General features: G+C 52.4%; 1 protein-coding gene across 1 annotated transcript; it reads left to right on the forward strand.

Moving 5' to 3' along the window:
- Window positions 1-5,323: 5,323 nt before the first annotated feature.
- UNC45A (unc-45 myosin chaperone A) lies at window positions 5,324-16,588 on the forward strand. The gene is made up of 20 exons (XM_083476090.1): window positions 5,324-5,500; window positions 5,580-5,747; window positions 6,396-6,432; window positions 6,536-6,711; window positions 6,871-6,963; window positions 7,625-7,792; window positions 8,735-8,903; window positions 9,059-9,229; window positions 9,313-9,484; window positions 10,394-10,694; window positions 11,668-11,762; window positions 12,044-12,185; window positions 13,708-13,848; window positions 14,125-14,252; window positions 14,583-14,649; window positions 14,764-14,877; window positions 14,970-15,085; window positions 15,206-15,323; window positions 15,403-15,558; window positions 15,697-16,588. The coding sequence occupies exons 1-20, from the start codon at window positions 5,486-5,488 to the stop codon at window positions 15,973-15,975; spliced, it is 2,826 nt and encodes a 941-aa protein (XP_083332216.1). The 5' UTR covers window positions 5,324-5,485; the 3' UTR covers window positions 15,976-16,588.
- Window positions 16,589-19,224: the final 2,636 nt, after the last annotated feature.

A 19,224-nucleotide genomic window follows, 5' to 3' on the forward strand; every position in this document is an offset into this window, starting at 1 on the left:
GGAGGAGGTAGGGATTGGGGTGGGGTGGGGTGGGAGAACAAGCAAGACAGTGACAGAGTGTGTCTACTGCTGTCTGTACAGCCAGGTGGTTTAAAATCTCTCTCCAGTGGTTTTTAACAATTTGTCAAGCGGGTGCCGGCATTCCCACTTTACAGGTGGAAAAACTTACTGTGCTGCGATTTGCCCAAGCCATTCTGCCCAGTGTGGGGGTTCAGCACTGCCACTCCCTTCCCGCCTCTAGCCATTATGGCTCAATATGAGGGAATCCCAAATGACACCCTGTAACCCCGAGCAGTGCATGGGATGTTACCTATTATTAATCAAATTTATATATTGCTTCATACCTGGGGGTCTCAGGGCGGTTCACTTGAGTAACTGGCTAATTACCAAAGGTTAAAATAAAAAAGTGTGCATGCACACGAAAGCTCATACCAAGAACTAACTTAAGTTGGTCTTTAAGGTGCTACTGGAAGGAATTTTTTTATTTTGACTATGGCAGACCAACACGGCTACCTATCTGTAACTGTTACCAAAGGTTAGGTTTACTTGGGGTTAGGGGAGAGAGATGTGGGAAGGATATCTCCCTGGACGCTTTCCTTCCCCCCAGGTACAGCTGTTAAGGAGGGCCTTGCTCTGGCTGCAGGCACAGAGGGCACCTGCCAAGACTGCAGCCCTTGCTGGGGATTTCAGGCACCAGTTCCCTCCCCTCTTGGCAGCGCCTGCCTCTAGGGCACCTCGGGTTGTCATGGGGACCAGCATCACCAAAGCTCAGGCAACTCCCCAGGAAGGGACAGAGGCAGCGCCTGAGAGCTGCTCTCTCTGTCCAGTGGGCATGCTGGTCACTGCAGAGCCACGTTCCACCTGCAGCACTGATCCGGCACCAGAAAAAGTCTTCCTGGGCATGCTTTGAACAAGCTGAATGGTCTCTAGTGGCTCCTGGATGGTTGCTTCTTGCTGCACAATGGGACAGTGGATAGAACAGCTGCATTGACCCCAGGATAGGAACCAGAAAAGGCGGCTTCCCTTTGTGAGGGGAAGTGATCCGTGTCTCATGGGGCAGGCACCAAGGCGGCCAGAACCAGATTGTACCTGGGTTTGTAGAGACCCTGGCCAGAAGGAGAGCAAACTGATGTGGACATCAGCTGCGGAGAGGCTTGGGCTGTGATAGGTAGGCTGGTTCCATGTGCTGCGGCTACTTTTTGATGCTTGAGAGGGGAATGGCACCTTTGAGCTCAGGCATTGTGGGGTGGGTGGCAGCCCCTGAAGGATGGGTGAAGGAGCAAGAGGTCACATGTTGTTTCCTTACCTGTGGTGCAAGGTCTCAAGTGGGGATCAGGAGGGGTGGCAGGGCAAAGGTAGGGCTTCCCAAGTCGACTGGAGCACCTGTCAAGCAGCCAGCCTCTCATTGCAAGGAGCAGTGCCTGGCAAGCTAGCAGCTTCTTGGCCTCAAGCCTGCTTCCCCTGCCCCAGTCAGTAGACAGGCAAGAGGACTCATCTCTCCTTGCAAATGTGCTCAAAAGGTGAGAGACACCGCACTGCTTTATTCCCTAAACTCCTAGTATAAACAGAAGGCAGGAGCTCTCTCAGTGAAGGGCCAATCCTGCAGGAAGTGTGAAGGGGCACCCCTTACGAAAAATCATGCTGGGAGCTCTGTGGGCTTAGGCCACTGGCAGGGAAAGCAGTAAGGGAGTTCTCAGGATGTGCCTCATGGGGTTTTATGCACCTCCAAAAGGAAAGAATGGAAACTGGGGGTAGAGCAACCGCCTTTGCACATTGAAAGGTCCCAGATTCAATCCCTGGGGGCAGCTCAAGGGGAAAACCAAAAAGGTCAGGTAGCAGGCAGTGGAAAAGGTAGAACTGCAAAGTCATCTGAATCATTAACTGGAAGTATGACAGGACATAGGCAAGCATGCACAGATCCCACCCTTAAAAGAAATATGGCCAGTTAAGAGAAAAAACAAAGCCCTAATTACAAACCTTTCTGAAAGGACTTGTGCCAGCTTTATGAATGATTAATGCAATCTAATTCTGATTGCGGTCAATGAGAAATGAGGATCTGAGCAGAACTCCTGGAAATGAAGTATGGAGTGGTTATGGCCCAAAACCTTTTGGGGGAAGATACCACCAGGGATTGAGCCTGGGACCGTCTGTGTGCAAAGCCTGAGCAGTGGTCCTCCATTGCCTTCCTTCTCAGTCAGCTTATTCAGAGCAGAGGAGGTCCCTCTGCAACCCACATCTGTGATAGGCAACCGGTAGATAATTCACACTTAAATGCAGTCTTCAGTTTGGCAGCTCCCTCCACAACGTTCAAATAACATAACCAGGAATGAGTCTAAAGGGATTCTCTATCCAGTTACTTCTTCAGTTTGACCCAATGTTTCATGTCCCAAAATTTCACAATAATGGATTATTTTTTTAATGGACACAATCAATGTTTTGATTCTATAGAGCAGCATCCAGCAAAGTGTGAGAATCTCTGGTTTAATCACAGAGCTCCCTCCTCCCTTTCTTCTCCCCATGCACCCCCTAAATCTGTTCCAGAATCCCTGCCCCACTCTGAATGGTATTAGGGGACAACACAGACAGAGGGAGGGGAAGTTCCATTTCACAAACAGGACAATGGAACCACACATAATCTCTCTTGAAGAGTCAAACCGCTGCATTGGTAGCTCTGAAGTGACCTTCCATGGAGCCCAAGCCTGAGCAGTGCATACAGAGGTCCTTATCTCCCAGGTGACAAGACCACCCTCTTGGCCTTGCTGATGTGGTCCAAAGGAAAGCAAAACATTTGGCACCAGCTTGGCTGCAAGTGTTGCCAGAAGCAAGTGTACGAGGTGCCATTCATTCTTTGTAGGGTTTACTCCTTTTCTTGTCCTGAAGATATCCCACAAGGCAAGGCAGTGGAGGTTTAGGATCAATGTCTTCCTTCTCCTACGTAGGCTACCTTCTCAGGTTGATGAGCCACATCTGACCCTCACTCCCTCTACTACAGCATGTGCAGAAACTGCCTCCTGACTGTTGGACCCACTACTGGTCTCGTCCGCTCAATCTGCTGGACCCTGTCTTCACATGCAGGGAAAGTCCCTAACTCATGGAGGGTTTGAGACCCATCAGTTACCCTCATCAAAAGGTGTAGCTCTAGACAATGACAAAACCCTGAGTGTTACAAATGCAACCAAGAACACCAGTGACACTATTAGGAAGCCAAATGCAAACTTTTGTTGCCTACAGCTTGGGGGTTTCCCACAGGGTTAGGGTTCAGCACCTGGTTGGCTACTGTGAAAACAGGATGCTGGCTAGATCCAGTAGGCTCTTCTTACATTCTTACAGTAGATGAATATTATCTATCCCAGTAAAACCCATACCCAAGAGAAGTGCTCCTGGATTCTTGGCTGTTTGTTCTGTAGAAGCCTGCCCCCCGCCCCCAATATGGGACGCTGCCCAGAAAGTGCTTGCCTGTCTTTCCTGATGTTGAACACAGCAGGTGCCTGGATTCTGAGTGGAGGCCTGCCTTGGCGTAAAAAGCCCCCTGGGCCTTTCTCCTGAGCTGAAGACCCCGCTGGGGAGGCTCCTGACCACATCGTTTCTCCCCACTACTAGGCCAAACTCTGGCCCCTCCCATTAGCCAGGTCGCTTCCCTAATGGATCTTCCCTGCCCCCAGCTTGGCAAGGTCCCTGCAGAGGCAAGCCGTTAAGTGCAGCCTGGCCTAATGGCGCAGGGAGGTGCTTGATGGTACCCGGTAATGGATGCGGGAGCCAGGCAGCTCTGTGTGGTTTCTTTGCTTTCCCTCCCTAGGAGGAGACAGTCAGAGCTGCCTCAGCCTTCAACACTGCTGCCGCTGCCGGGAAGATGCTGCTCTTGCCCTGCCTGCTGCTGCTGGCCTTTCTCAGGACAGGTACCTGCATCTGGTCTCCCTTCTCTCCCTTCCCCACCAGCCCAGTAGCCCCCCAGGAGCTCCAACTTGCCGTGCCAAACCCACACTTTGAAACTGCAGTCTCTATAGTCTCCCAGGGGCTTCTCAGCCCATGTGCAGATCTGCTTCGAGCAAGACTCCCGCTCTCAGGGGCTTCAGGGCCATCCTAGAGCTAAGTAAAAGCCCTGTTTGCAGGGTGCCACTTGCTCTGGGGTGTCCCACCAGCTGGAGGAAGGAATCAACCTAGGATCCAAGCATGTTGACAAGGAATGATGGGCCTGTGTTTGTGTGCATGACAATTGGAGTGTGTGCATGAATGTGTTTGAGACAGAGAGTTAAGCTTGTGTTCATAGGCCAGTTTGCCTGCAAGTGCTCTGCTCAGTTTCCCAGTCAGTATGAGGAAAACCTTTCCCAGCTCCTTGCATCTTCCAACCCAAGGACAACTTCACCAGACAGACTTCTGCGCGTTGCCAATGCAGATCTGTCTGATTGGAACTGGGTACCCTCAAATCCCTTAGCACAGAACCAGTCACTTTCAGTCTTTAGTGGGTTTGGCTTTACTCTTTATGGGAAACAAATGTCCCTGGACCCTGGGTACTGGTTGTCTGAGGTCTGATCTGGCTCAGGGCAGGAAGTGGTTCTCCTCTAGCAGAAGTGTCCGCGACTTTGCAGCCTTTTTTATTAGGATACTTTCCCTCGCTGTTCAGCCCGCTTCCACAGGACTGCCAACCACTCTATAGCCAGGCGACCGAAGAGACGCTGAAACGGCAGTCCCTGGGCCTGCCTGCCCCCTCCCCGGGGTCCTCCTGTGTGGGCTTTCAGCAGGGCTGGAGCGGCAGTATCCTCCCCCCTCCCCGCAATTCTCCCGCGAGCCCCGGCAGGGAGGGCAGCCCCCCCCCCGAGCACCCAGCTTGTTCCAATCGCTTCCTCTTTCCAGCTGGTACCCAAAACGTGCACCTTTGCGAGGGCTACCTGGACCCCGCCGGGCTCCACCACGCCGGCTTCTACTGCCCACGCCTCACCGACCCCCCGACCCACGCCTACTGCTGCCTGCCTGCCGCCTCTCGCCGCTTCAAGTCCTGCTGCCCACGGCCCGAATTTGAGAGGCTCCGCGGCAATGCCTCGGCTTCTGCTCCGCCAGCCGCGCCCCGGTGAGATGCCCTTGTGGGGGGACGGGGGGGCGAGAGGGGTGTTGGGGGTTCCCCTCTTCCTCCCGTCCTTCCGTCTGAGCCCGCTTTCCCTCCACAGGAGCCCGCTGGGGCCGCTGTTGGGCGTGGGGCTCTACGGCTGCCTCGTCCTGGCCCTCATGACCGTCGACTTCCTTCACTTCTACCGCCTCCACCAGCGCAGCTTTCACCGCCTCCTCCACCGACGAATCCTCGGGAGGTGCCCCTGCAAGAAACAGGAAGCCGGAAAGAAGGCACGCGGGGCGGGCGCGGCGGGAGGTGGAGCAGCTCCGCTCCCGGACCGCCCGGTCTCTTCTCCGCTGGGCGCTCCAAGGGAGGCGCTGCCAGCACGTGGGTCGGCTAGGGAGCGGCTGTCGCGCTCGCGTGGCGTCACTAGAGCGCGCCATGGAGGAGACGGCGGTGAGTGGGGTGGGCGGTGGGAGCCCAGCTGACCCCCAAACCGAATCGCTCATCCACCCCGCCCCTCTTATCTCCGCAGGTCCCGGAGCTCCGCCGGGAGGGCAACGAGCTCTTCCAGACAGGCCGCTATGAGGAGGCGCTGGCCGCCTACACCCGGGCCCTCAGCCTCTGCCCTGGGGATGGCGAGGAGCCCGACCCGCACCGCGCTGTCCTCCACCGCAACCGCGCCGCCTGCCACCTCAAGCTGGTGAGTGGGGAAGTGGGGAAAGCGGGAGGGTTGCCTGAGTTATGGGAGCCCCCCAAGGGGCAGTGCCAGCCTGCCTACCTGCCGCTCACTTCTGCAGGAGGAGAAAAGTTGGACACTCCTGGGGAAATTCTAAGGGATTATTGTCTTTTCTTCTCGTGTCTTTTCTTCTCAAAATTCTCAAATGACGTAGTACGCATCAGAAGGTAGCAGGCATTGTGTGTGTGTTTTCCCCTAAATGGCCACAGAGCTTCCCTGTGCCCCCAGTGTCAACGTTTCTGTGCATCTCTCATTTTAACTGTGCTGAGCCCCTTTAGGTGAACTCCTTTTCACCCTGCTGCTCCTTAGAAGCTGAGGTGCCTTTATGCACAGTCAAGGGGAGCCCTCAGGCCTGGCTGTCTGGCTGTGACGGACTGAGAAGACAGTGGCCATATAGTGAGAGGCCAGCCTGATGCCTTGCCTCCTCCTTCTCCTCCTGTAACCTGCAGAGAATTTAGGATTTGACAGATGTCCCCCAGAAAGGTGGTCAGGGCTGTCATTTTCAGCCTGAGCTCCTCTTGAGTATTTTCTTCTCCCCTCACTCCCCTGCCCCGCTCCCCCGCTTATATTTCCTTTCACCGATGCCTCTCTGGCATTCTGCTTCTTTTGCAGGAGGACTATGTCCAGGCAGAACTGGACGCTTCTAAAGGTGAGCTGCAAGGGGTGGGGTGGGGGATTACTCTCCTTCCAAAAGTCTCTTTCTCTGCAGAAGCCTCTTTGCTGCCTCTTAATACTTTCTTGCCTGTTCACAGCTATAGAAGCTGATGGGCATGACGTGAAGAGCCTCTTCCGGCGCAGCCAAGCCCGGCAGAAACTGGGCCGCTTCGACCAGGCCCTCCTGGACCTGCAGAGGTGTGTGAGCCTGGAGCCCAAGAACAAGGCCTTCCAGGAGGCTCTGCGCAACCTTGGCAGCAGCATGCATGAGAAGGTAGGAGAAGCATTGGGGGAGTGTGGGCATTGCCAGGGTAGGCGCCTCCCTTGTGGGGCAGCCTAGCTCTCCACCCAGGAAGGATTCTGGGCTTCAGGTGTGTACTGGGCTTCTGAAGTACGACTGTGGGGTTTCTCACCAACTGCCTGTTTGCTTCAGATGACAGCCATGTCCCGCACAGACTCCAAAGTGGAGCAGATGTTTAAGTTGCTGCTGGACCCTGAAGAAAAAGATCTGGACAAGAAACAAAAGGTACCCCTCTAATCAGCAAGCAGGTAGGAGGTGTGATGTGCCCTGATGAAGAGCAATTTTGGGTGTGCTGCAGCTGTACATATATGGGATGCAGTTGTAGAATTAGGCAGTCTCCAGTTCTGTTTTCTATTTCAAAATGCAAGTTTTGCATTTCCAAATTTGCCTGTAGGCAAAAGCCAGAGGAAGGGTTTCTGATGCCTGGATCAGGATACCTGAGGGAGGAAGGGAGGAGGACTTTGAGTCATTGTACCGTAACTTCCTTTTCCGTGACTGACAAAACCAGAATATATTAGGGTGGTGCTTATTTTAATACGATCAGTCTCAGTCTAGAGTGATTCATTCTGTCTCATGGGGTTTGTATACCGCCCTTCATCCAACAATCACAGGGCGGCTCATAACATCAAGTCATCCTAATGTTGATGGGCGTTACAGTGCAGCAGCACCTGGAGGGACTCTGCAGGCTTCCCAGCTCTGCCCAAGGAGGAGATCCCCACCCCCATGGCTCTTAGAGAAACAAGGACAATGGAATTATTATGGGCCAGAATCTCCAAACCTCTCCAGCTCTAAATTCTGGGTGTGCCCCTCCAACAGCTGTGTGGCCTGATGGGGAGCGGTTAAAGCGAGCCCCTTTGTCCAGCTAACTGGCTCTTCTCCTGTCCAGGCAGCTCAGAATTTGATTGTTTTGGCTCGCGAGGAGCCTGGTGCTGAGAAGATTTTCCAGAACGACGGGGTGCGCCTCCTGCTACAGCTGCTGGATACAGGTCGGGCAGACACGGTGCTAGCAGCTGTGCGAACCCTCACTGGCCTTTGCAGTGGGCATCGTTCTCGGGTATGTCCACTTTTTAAGATGAAAGCTTCTTCACTCTTTTTTTTGGGGGGGGGGGTAACAGGTTCAGTCCATTTACTGACAAGTTATGCATAAAACTCTCTCCAAAACCTGTTGCTTCAAGGGCATGCCACTTCTCCGAGGGTGTGTGTGCCTGGAACATGTCCCTGACCTTGTACTGCCTCAGGAGGTTAGGGGCGAACCAAGTGGTCTCTTCTGTCCCCCTACAGTACAGAGCCATGGCTTTCTCTGCCTCTGCACCTTCTTATAGGTTGCCACTCCATCCTCCTGGCAGGCACAGAGTTGAGTTTTCACCCATGTTTCAGGCTGGGGAAGGGGATGGAATCACCCCTCCCTCTCTGCTGCTCCAGTGTTGAGAAGAAACCTCAGGCTTCCTATTTGCTGGAGTCTGGCTAACCACCAGTGATTCACCAAGAGTGCTCCCCAACAGTTCCTTTTCCAGTGACAAATGGGGTACTGCAGGGCCTGGTGTTGTTCAACTTCTTGGAATGGACACCCTTCAAGTGGTGGACTCTCCTTTATTGGAGGTTTTAAAGCAGAGTTTGGATGGCCTCCTGTCAGGAATAGTTTAGCTGTGATTCCTGCATTTCAGAGGGTTAAACTGAAAGACGCATTGGGTCCCTTCCAACCCTACAATTCTATGATGACTTACCGTGGTGGACAGAGGGCTAGCAAGACTGTTGAATACATTCTGCAAGATAACCTAGATATTCCTCTAGTATAAAAAACCCCCCTAAACTCTGTCTCCTTGGGTAGGTTTATGGGTCCCCAGAGTTCCTACTGACAAGCCACAGTTGCACTTGTGGAGTTGCCTACTAGGCAGGTATCCAGTTCTGCTCTGAGCTATGTGGGGGAGGTAACTGGTTCTTGAGAGACAGGCCTGGATTCCTCCCCAAGTCTCAGTGGATGCTGCCCTTCTTTCAGACTGCAGTGATCCTGGCTGAGCTGGGGCCCCAGCGCCTCTTTGCTATCCTAGAGATGGAGGACGAGCAAGTCTCGCTGGCAACCTACAGCCTGCTGCAGGTTATGTTTGATGCCCTCAAGGAGGGGCTGCAGAGGGATGTCCGTGGCAAGGAGGAAGCTGTGGTCTTGGGTGAGTCTCCTGGGTGCCTCCCTGCTGGGCTCAGCATCCACTTTGTGTTGTGCCAAGCTCATCTTCGTGCTGATGCCTTGGGTGGAGCTGGGCTGCGAATGCTGGCCTGGAGAGAGGAGGCTCAGACCTCCTCAACTCTGATTCTGCTCCTGTAGATACATCCAAAGAGCTGAAATTGCTCCTCAAGCAGCTGCTGGAAGCCCTGACCCGGGAGAGCATTTCCTCCTATGGCCGGGACAGCATCCTCAACCTGCTGATCAGTGTGGTGCCCAGGAAGTCGCTGAAGGACCCCAACAACTGCCTGACCCTCTGGGTCATTGACCAGGGTACGTCTAGCCCATTCCTGAGCCCCTCCTCTTCCTGGCCTGGGTCCCTCGCCAGCGCCAGTGAGCATGTCTGTCCTCACTAGGTCTCAAGCAGATCCTGGAGGTGGGGGGCACAGTGAGCCACAGCCCCGGGGGCCTGCGGGTGACAGAGAACACCCTCATGAGCGCAGCCGTCCTCCTCAGCAAGCTCTATGGGGACCTGAAGTGCGACGGGGAGCGGGAGAATTTCCACCGGCTCTGCGAGGACTATGTCAGGTAGGCCTGTGACTGACTCGGGGGCTGCCCACTGCTGCTTCTGGTAGGGGGTGCTGGGAAGGCATGGGGGGCCAATGAAGTGGTGGGGAGTGATGCTCAGCGCTTAGTTGCTGACAGACATCGAAAGCGTCATAACAGCCCATCAGCTTGGCCAGAGACACCCAGTTACTGTAATTCATGTACTGGTTGCTTCAAGACTGGATTACTGTAGTGCGCTCTATATGGGGCTTCCCTTGCATCTGATCTGGAAGCTGAAGCTAGCGCAGAATGCTGCAGCTTGATTGCTGAAAGGAGCAAAAACTTGTCAGCATATAGCACCCATGCTCAGAGATCTGTACTGGTTGCTGATTTGCTACCGAGACAAGTTCAAAAGGTTACTATTAGTATGCAAAGCCCTTAATAATTTACCTGTGAGACTGCCTTAACCCAGATACGCTCACTCAACCACTTCCATCTGCAGAATTGGCACTGTTCCAAGTGCCATATAATACCCGTTCTGCATTTATAATAAATGGATCTTCTAGTGTGGTGATATCAGGCAGGCACCTTCATTCTACTCTTTTTGACGTCTACTGAAAGCATTTTTGTGTAGGCAAGCCTACCCATATATTTAAAACGCTGGTGTGTTTTTAGTTTATTGCTGGTTTTAATTTTTAGAATGTGTTGTTTGTACTAATAATCTTACTGTTTCTTTTTATAAACCACTTTGAGGTTTTCTACAATCACGTGATATATAGATGTTATGAAATAAATACATAATAGTGGGTGGGAGGAGGACTTTTGCTGCCAGAAGGTGCCGTTGGTTGATCTCGGATTTCTTTCTGGTGCAGAGTTTGGGGTTTCAGCTTTGGAATGTCTGTGGTAGCTTCCTGGCTGCTCCTGACGGGCCGCCTTTCCTTCACCTCCCAGGGGCTGGTTCCAGGACCATGGCGTCCCTGGGAAATTGCGGGCCATCCAGACGGCCTCCTGTCTCCTGCAAGGCCCCTCCGAGGCTGGGAACAGGGTGCTGGAGCTGAGTGGCATCATGGAGAGCATTCTGGCCTTGTGCGCCTCGTCACAGGAGGCCGACCAGCTTGTGGCCGTGGAGGCCCTGATCCATGCTGCCGACAAGGCCAAGCGGGCCACCTTCATCACTGCCAATGGGGTGACACTACTGAAGGAGATCTACAAGCACAGCGAGCGCGACAGCATTCGCATCCGGGCCCTGGTGGTGAGCAAGAGGCAGCAGATCTTGGAGAAGGAGGGAGACATTTTCTGGCTGCAGTGGGACCCCACACTGTTTCTCTTTTTTATAAAAAAAAATTATTAAATTTTCCAACATACATTTATAGTATCCAATCTAAATTTATCACATATTTTCTCTTTTAGACTTCCTTCAACCTCTCTGACAATCATCCATTATTCAAATTTTTAAATACGCATTTCCTAATTTTATATTGCATTTTATAAACCTTCACACACTTAGTTTTCATCAATACAATAGTCCTCTATCATTTACAGAACTTCTTGAAATCCCACTAGCATTATTTGCTCATCACATACACATTTCAGATAGTCTGAAAATTTTCCCCAGTCTTCAATGAACTTTTGATCTCGTATATATCTGATCTTTCCTGTTAGTTTGTCCGGTTCAGCATACTCCATCAGTTTCATTCTCCATTCTTCGAGCGTCGGCAGTTGTTCCTGTTTCCATTTTGGGGCAAATAATATTCTCGCTGCTGTTGCTGCATATTGGAAAAGTTTACAGTCCATTCTATTTATTTCATTTCCTACTATTCCTAGAAGAAAAGCCTCTGGTTTCTTAACAAACGTATATTTCAACATCTTTTTCATCTCATGATATATCATTTCCCAGAAGCCCTTCACCTTCTTACAATCCCACCACATATGATAAAATGTTCCTTCTTTTTCTTTACATTTCCAACACCTATTACATGTTTTATACATTTTTGCCAGTTTTACAGGTGTGATGTACCATCTATAAATCATTTTCATAACATTTTCCTTTAACGCAGTACATGCCGTAAATTTTATATTTTCATTCCACAGTTTTATCCAATCATTAAACTGTATATTATAACCCAAATCTCTGGCCCGAACACTGTTCCTCTTCCATCTTCCCAGACTGAAGGAAGTTCTGGGGTCAGGTGGCAACTGCGGCACATCACGGTTTCTCTTTCCAGGGCCTCTGCAAATTGGGCTCGGCGGGGGGCACAGATTTCAGCATGAAGCAGTTTGCGGAAGGCTCTACCCTGAAGCTGGCCAAGCAGTGCAGAAAGTGAGTGAGCGCTGCTTTCTTCCCCCATGTCCCAGGCGCTTTAGCCTCTTCTGTGCCACGTGACTGCCTTCCCCTTTAGAAGGAGGTCAGGCTGCCTGTTCCTTTCTCAAAATCTTGGGAGCTGGTGGGAGCTGACGGATGACAAGAATGAGTCCCTCCGGCAGCTGCACAACAGACCATGCCCCACTGAAGCCTGGGGTGGTGGGGCTTCCTATGCTCCTTGCCCACTAGGGTCTCAGCTGGTAGAGGCACTATCATGATTCTCCTTCTCCTGCTTCCAGGTGGCTGTGCAATGAGGCCATTGATGCCGGCACCCGCTACTGGGCAGCTGAGGGACTGGCCTTCCTCTCCTTGGATGCGGACGTTAAAGAGGAGCTCCTGGAGGACAAGGCTGCCCTGCAGGCTCTCTTCTGGCTGGCCAGGGTGAGGTCCTCTTCCAAGAGGGAGGGTAAAGTGGATGAGTGGGTGGGGTACCTGTGGGAGAAATGGACACCTGGGCATGTCTAGAGGCTCTTTTTGCCTCTGCCTTGTTTATGTTGAATTTCCCTTGCTTAGGAATAGCAACCCAGCTGTAGTATACGGTACCCAGTAATTTTTAGAATTGTAGAGTTGGAAGAGGTCCCAAGGGTCATCTAGTCCAACCCCTGCAGTGCAGGAATTACAGCTAAAAATCCCTGACAGATGACCATGCAGCCTCTGCTAAAAAAAACTTTCAGTGAAGCGGGAGTCCACCACCTTCTGAGAGAGTCTGTTCCATTGTCAAACAACTCTTACCATCAGAAGGTTCTTCCTAATGTTTAGTGGGAATCTTCTTTCTTGTCATTTGAATCCATTGGTTTGGGTTCCTACCACTGGAGCAGCAGAAACCCACCTTGCTCTGTCTTCTATGTGATAGCCCTTCATATATTTGAAGATTTAAGATGTAAAATGCTGTTCTGTAGCAAAATTTCCCGAGTCTCAGTGAAGTGTCTCTACTGTACCACTTCAGATCCATAACTGGAGCTTCACATGATGAAATTCTTCCCCCACTTCAACAGCACCCAAGAAGAAAAGGATTCCTCCACATAGGAAATGAGTGTTTCGGAGAACCCTTTGCCACAACACACCTCTTCTCTGTGTGTGAATATCTTGTTTGTGCGGAAGCATTTTGATTATATCTCCCCACAGTGGGCTCTGTACAGCCCAGAGACATGCTGGTTGCCTCCAGGAGGACCAGCCCAGGGGGGTAGAGTTGGCCCACCCAGCCCCTTTAGGGCTTTCAAATCCAGACCAGGCTCTGGAGCAGGGGTTGGCAACTTCTGGCCTGTGAGCCAAACTTGGTGCACCATTTTGGGTAAGCCATGCATGGCCACCTGATGTTAGGTGGGGGGGGTAAGGGGGGGCCTTCAAAGGAAGACTTGAGAGCTTAAAGGGGATTGCTCCTTTGCTGAGGCAAGGCTTGTTCCCAGCTTCTCATCAGCCTTGCTCAAGTTGGCGGGAAAGGGGATTCCATTCAGGAAAAACTGCTCCTCCTAGCACTGCTCTTTCAGTCTCCAGTTTCCAGAGGTTTCAAGAGCAGGGCAGGGCAGCTCCCAAAAAGCCTTTCACACAGCACCATGCTGTGCTTTGAAGTCGGGAAACTGAGGCTTTAAAGTGCAGCATCACCATTACATCTGGTGATTGACAGGTGGGTGGCCCCACCTACCTGCCCAACTCAGTCCGTCAGGGGTGCAGAGATGTTAAGAGATCACTTCTGATCAGCTTCTGGTGTTCTATGGCTGGGCTGTCTTGTTCTGCATTAGCTGACGCTTCTGAATAGTACTCAAGGGCGCGCACACTTTACTTTGCCAGGCAGTAGCCAGTGCACAAGTGGTGGCCCTTGGTCCCAAAGAATCATGAAGGTCCCGACTGACCACCTTCTTCTGCTTCTTTGTCTTTGTTCCTGCCACCGATCTGCTCCCCTCAGTCAGAGAACCGAAGCGTCCTCTTTGCAGTGGCCTCCACGCTGGTGAATTGCACCAGCAGCTACGACCAAGAGGAGCCTGACCCCCAGATGGTGGAGCTGGCGAAGTATGCCAAGCAACACATCCCTGAGAAGCACCCAAAGGTGAGAGAGGAGTGTCATGAGGGGGCCAGTGGAAGCCTTCTAGCAGGCTGGGGGGGTGTGGCTGGGCCTGGCTCCTCTGCCCTCCTCAGGAATGTTTTTTTGGATAATGGGGAGTTGAGGTTGGAGTGGGAAGCTTTTAGAAATTTGTGATGAAAAGACCACAATTGTGTGAGATGCCGGTGGATGGAGCAAGGAGGGTGAGAGGAGGAGTAGGAGGTGGATAATAGGCATCCCACGGCCTATTCTCATCCTCTCTCTCCATCTCTTCCTGCCCAGGACAAGCCAGAGTTTGTGCGCCAACGTGTGAGGAAGCTGCTGGCCGCCGGTGTGGTGTCAGCGCTCACCTGCATGGTGAAGAGTGAAAGCCCCTCCTTGAGCCCCGCCTGCCGGGAGCTGATCTCCAGGTGAGGCCAGCGGCCACAGGCCTTGACCCCTGTAGAGCTTTCATAGAAGGGAGGGGACCCAAAGGGTCATCATGCCCAACCCCATGCAATGCGGGTATTGCTGTTCACAGGCAAGTCCTCCAGACCTGCTACACAGAGGAGACATGCTGGCCTTCTTACCTGTGGGTTTCTGCTTAGCCAAAGAGCTCAGAAAATTTAGTCGAGCCAAGATGACGCCTTCCTGTAATCTCAAATTGCTGTGTGTTGTGTGTGTGTGTGTGTGTGTGTGTGTGTGGGTGTGGAGAGAGTGTTCTGGGTCCCACATTCAGTGCCTACTATTGTGTGCTTCAGGGTGTTCCTGGCTGTCGTGGAAGACCCTGAGGACCGAGGGGCTGTGGTGGCTGCTGGAGGCGGGAAGGTGAGCCTCACACATGCCTACACACCCTCTCCTGTTTGGCTTTGCCCTGCATCAGTACTGGGGCATCAAGGCTTTTCACAGTCAAGCAGAATATGGATTTTATTCCACCACTAGGCACTCATCCCTCTGGCCCTGGAAGGCACTGAAATAGGGCAGATGAAGGCTGCGCAGGCCCTGGCTAAGATTACCATCACCACCGCCCCCGAGATGGCTTTTCCGGGAGAACGGGTGAGTGTGGAGTGAGGGCAGCATCACAGCAAGGGGTCGGGTTCCCCTTTCCTCTCCCCACCGCCCTGAGCCTTTTCTCTCTCCTCCTGCAGATCTACGAGGTGGTCCGGCCCCTGGTGGGCCTCCTGCACTTGAACCGCAGTGCCCTGCAGAATTTTGAAGGGCTGATGGCTCTCACCAACCTGGCGGGGACCAGTGAGCGGCTCCGGTAAGGCTGGACAGGCAGGCAGGCAGGCAGGCTGGCCATCTCCCTGGGTCCCAGCCCTGTCCTCTGGAAGGGTTACATTCCTTGGAGGCAGGGGCCATTACCTTCTGCCTCCTCCTGCAGGCAGAAGATTGTGAAGGAGAAGGCCGTGCCCATGATCGAGGGCTACATGTTTGAGGAGCACGAAATGATCCGCTTGGCAGCCACTGAGTGCATGTGCAACATGGCGCTGAGCCCAGAGGTGAGCAGGGGTACTGGGCCACCTGGCTGTGCTGGGGCCCCGGGAGGTTTATCTCCACTCACATCTCTCTTTTGGGCAGGTCGGGGAGCTGTTCCTGGTGGAGGGCAGTGACCGGCTCAAGCTGCTGGTCCTGTACAGCGGGGAGGACGACGAGAGGCTCCAGCGGGCAGCTTCAGGGACACTGGCCGTCCTGACCTCGTTGCTGCCCCAGATCTGCTCCCGCATCCCTCAAGTGGTGAGTACCGCCTGGAGGGTGGGCTGAGCCCAGCAGCTGCCCACTGGGCATGGCAGACCTTTGGAGGGTCTCCAGGAAGTGGGTGGATGCCGGGTTTCCTTCCTGCTTGCTAACTGACCTCTCACTCTCTTTCCCCAGACGACTCACTGGCTGGAGATCCTGCAGGCCCTGCTCCTCAGCCCTGCCACCGAGCTCCAGCACCGCGGGGTGGTGGTAGTGAGGAACATGGTGGCTGCTGACAAGGAGGTGGCCGAGAAGCTGATGGAGAGCGAGACGATGGAGATCCTGTCTGTTATGGCCAAGGCCAAGGACAAGCCCCAGATTGCCCAAGTGGCCCAGGAGTGCCTGGCGCAGGCTGTGGCTTATGGCTTGATCAAGCCCAACCCTCCTGCAGTTGCCGAGAAGGAGGGGGACTGAGAGCTGCCCCCTCCCAACCTGCTTGGGCACACTGCGCTGTCGCTGCTGCTGGGCACAAGCACCAGGGCACAGGAGGGAGGGGGCTTGGGGCTGCTGGGACCAGGGGAGTGAGCCACAGCGATTGCCGCTGGCACCCTTCAGAGCCACAGGGGCTGGTGCCACCATTTTGTGGCACAGAAGGCAGCTCCAGGGGCTGTTTTGCAGCCTCTTGGTGCTCTTAGCTGTCTCTCACCTGGAGGAGGGTGTTGCTGGGCTGCTGCTGCCACACACCTTGGCAGCGCTGGTGGTGACGGGTGGTGGGCTCCCCAACTACCCCTAGGCTTGGGGTCACGGAGCTGCTTGTGCTGCATGGCTGCCTTTGTTTAATTTCCTGCTGCTGGAAATCACAGCCTTCCTGTCCCTCTGGAGCTGCTCCTTCATGGTCTGAGGCTGCAGCTCCTGAGGCCTCCTCCCCTCCCTTGGGGTAGGAAGAAACTGCCTTACTGACAATCCATTCCTCTTGCCCTCTGTGGCAAACAGGACCACCGTTTATTGTAAGCAAAGATGATGTGGGAAAGAATGTAAACTGTATGAAAAGATTATGGGAAACTATACAGATGACTTTTTCGGTAAATCTGATTTCGTGTGTTTCTCAATATTGCATTGACTGAATGGGGAGGGAACTGAACTAGGCTGTATGTAAATTGAGGGGATGGGACCCATCACCATTTAGGGATATGTCTGACCTCCAGAGTGACTCAGGAGAAGATGATCAGACCCCTTCCCACTTGGACCAACCTCCCTCCCACAAGGAAGAACAACCAAGCCCGTGTCCTATGGTGTTGCTAGGCCCAGGAGCGAAGGCTGAAGCCCCCTCCCTCCTGCTTTACATTAAACTCTTGAAAGCAGCCACTCACTTGCCATGTACTAATAGATGGCATACTTTTGAGGGTTTTAAACTCCCCCCCCTTTATACTTTTAAAAACCAAGCAGGGGTGGGATGGGGGCTTTGCAGCACATTCATAATTCAGGCCAGCTGCCTTTGCACTTTAAAACTGGGCCTGGAGCTGGTTCTAGGTGTCATGGCATGAACTGTCATTTGCAGGAAAGAGTAAGATACAGTGGAACCTCAGGTTGCAGACATAATCCGTGATGGAGGCACGTCCGCACCCCGCAGCGTTTGCATCCTGAAGCGCCGCGTCTGCACAGGCGCTGGCACAATTTGGCACTTCTGCGCATGCGCAAAGCGTGATTTAGCACTTTGCACGCACGAGTGGCGAAACCCAGAAGTAACCTATTCCGGTACTTCCAGGTTTCCCGCGGTCCACAACCTGAAAACCCATAACCTGAAGCGTCCGTAACATGAGGTATGACTGTATCACCTCATATCACCTCATGCGTTGGGGAAAGAAAGATTTTAGTTTTCAACCCTTGAGAGAGCCATGGACCGATCTGATGTGGGCGCAACAGGAGTTGCTGTCAGGTTACGTTTCTCAGGTGATCTGGAGGGTCTGCCATCCCACAGAGGTTTTTGAAACTGCAAAAGAATGAAGAATCCTTCAAACTCCTTTGCAAAGAAGTGCTCCTGGTTCTCTTCACTAGCTGTTTTCTTCACTAGCAATACCATCAGCAGTAGCTGGGCAGAGGTACTTCAGCCCCCGCCCCCTCTCCTGCCAAAGCAGCGCCTTTTGCCAAACAGGGAAAGGGGACCTGGTTTCAGGCTTGCCCTGGTTTTCTGTGGTCCAGCTTCACCAGCTGCTTGGCAGTAGTAGGGGCATCATAAGAGATCCTCTCTACTCCTGGTTTGAATTATTTAGGATATTCTCTCCACAGCTTCATTCAAGGTAACACATGTAACACAAGCATCAAGCTGTTTCTCTGGTAAGGGGCAGGGAAGAAAAGCCTTGAGTGATTTTAAAAGCAGAGTTAATGTGCACTCTTAGGCTTGCCTACTGAGCAGGAAGCCCAGGGGGACATAACCCTGGTAATTATCGCAAGGACTGTAGCCGTATGTTGAGGAGTTCCTTCTACCACTGTCTTTCTCAGCTTCATTGTACTGGGGTGGGGGTGGGGAGGCAGTTACTGTGCTCCTGTGTGCCTGCTCTTGGGGCACCCTGGGTTGCTTGTAGCTTATGACAGATGTGAAGGAACAACCATTATTACTTTCTAAGAAGCACTATAAGTCCAGTACTGCCCCAGTTCACTGTCTCAGGCACCTACAGCTTTTTTATATTGAAACAAGATAAAAACACCATGATACTTTAGACCACATCTTGGTCTGTAGGCAGAACCCAAAAAATCACGCATACACTGTTTTGTGGCACCGCAATGGCGCAAAAACATGGTTAAAAAACACGGGTCCTCAAGGATCCTTATGCTTTTTGCACTAGATCAGCCCTAAGTCACCATCAGATCAAATTATGGCCATGGGCACAGCATGCACCACAAAAAACACGGATCCACGGCTTCCTGGCAACACAGGCCCAAAAATGTTTTGAAGCACGGATCCTCATGCTTTTTGCATTGGGCCACCCCTAACTCACCATCAAATCGCGCATCATAGCCTGCACTGCAAAAATCATGAGTTGCACCACAAAAATCACAAAAAGGCACTCACCAGCACTGTTAGTGTCACTACTGGGACATTACTATTTGAGCCAAGAGACGAATGTCCGACTATATATTTTACTAAGATATGGTTCATCTTCAAGAAGAGATCAAAAACATGCCGAAGTATTAAAGAGGAGAAAAAAATATGAAACTGCTTACATACTGTCAACTAATATCCAGATTCAGCAAAGACTGTATGGCAGACAGTTAAATCAGAGAAAGGACAGAACTTGAGTCCATCATAACAGAGGTCTACCTTTTGGGTAAAATTTATAAACTACTGTATTTTTCGCTCCATAAGACAACACTTTTCCTCCCAAAAAGTAAGGGGAAATGTCTCTGCGTCTTATGGAGTGAATGCGTGGCCCCTGGAGCCGAATTGCCCATCTTCCAGCGTCATAACTTTTATACGCCTGTTGTCTTTGCCCATGGAGTTTTCTTGGCAGGGATACTGGAGTGGCTTGCCGGTTCCTGCTCCAGGTAGATCACGTTTAGTCAAAACTCTCCACTATGACCTGTCCATCTTGGGTGGCCCTGCATGGCATAATTCATAGTTTCTTTGAGTTGTTCAAACCCCTTTGCCACGACAAGGCAGTGATCCATGAAGGAGAGTGGTGACCTAACTATGGCTTACTGTGAAGGAAACAGCAAGGACTGGTA

The sequence above is a fragment of the Podarcis liolepis genome (genome assembly GCF_965112155.1).
Source record: "Podarcis liolepis genome assembly, chromosome: 14".
NCBI lineage: Eukaryota > Metazoa > Chordata > Lepidosauria > Squamata > Lacertidae > Podarcis > Podarcis liolepis.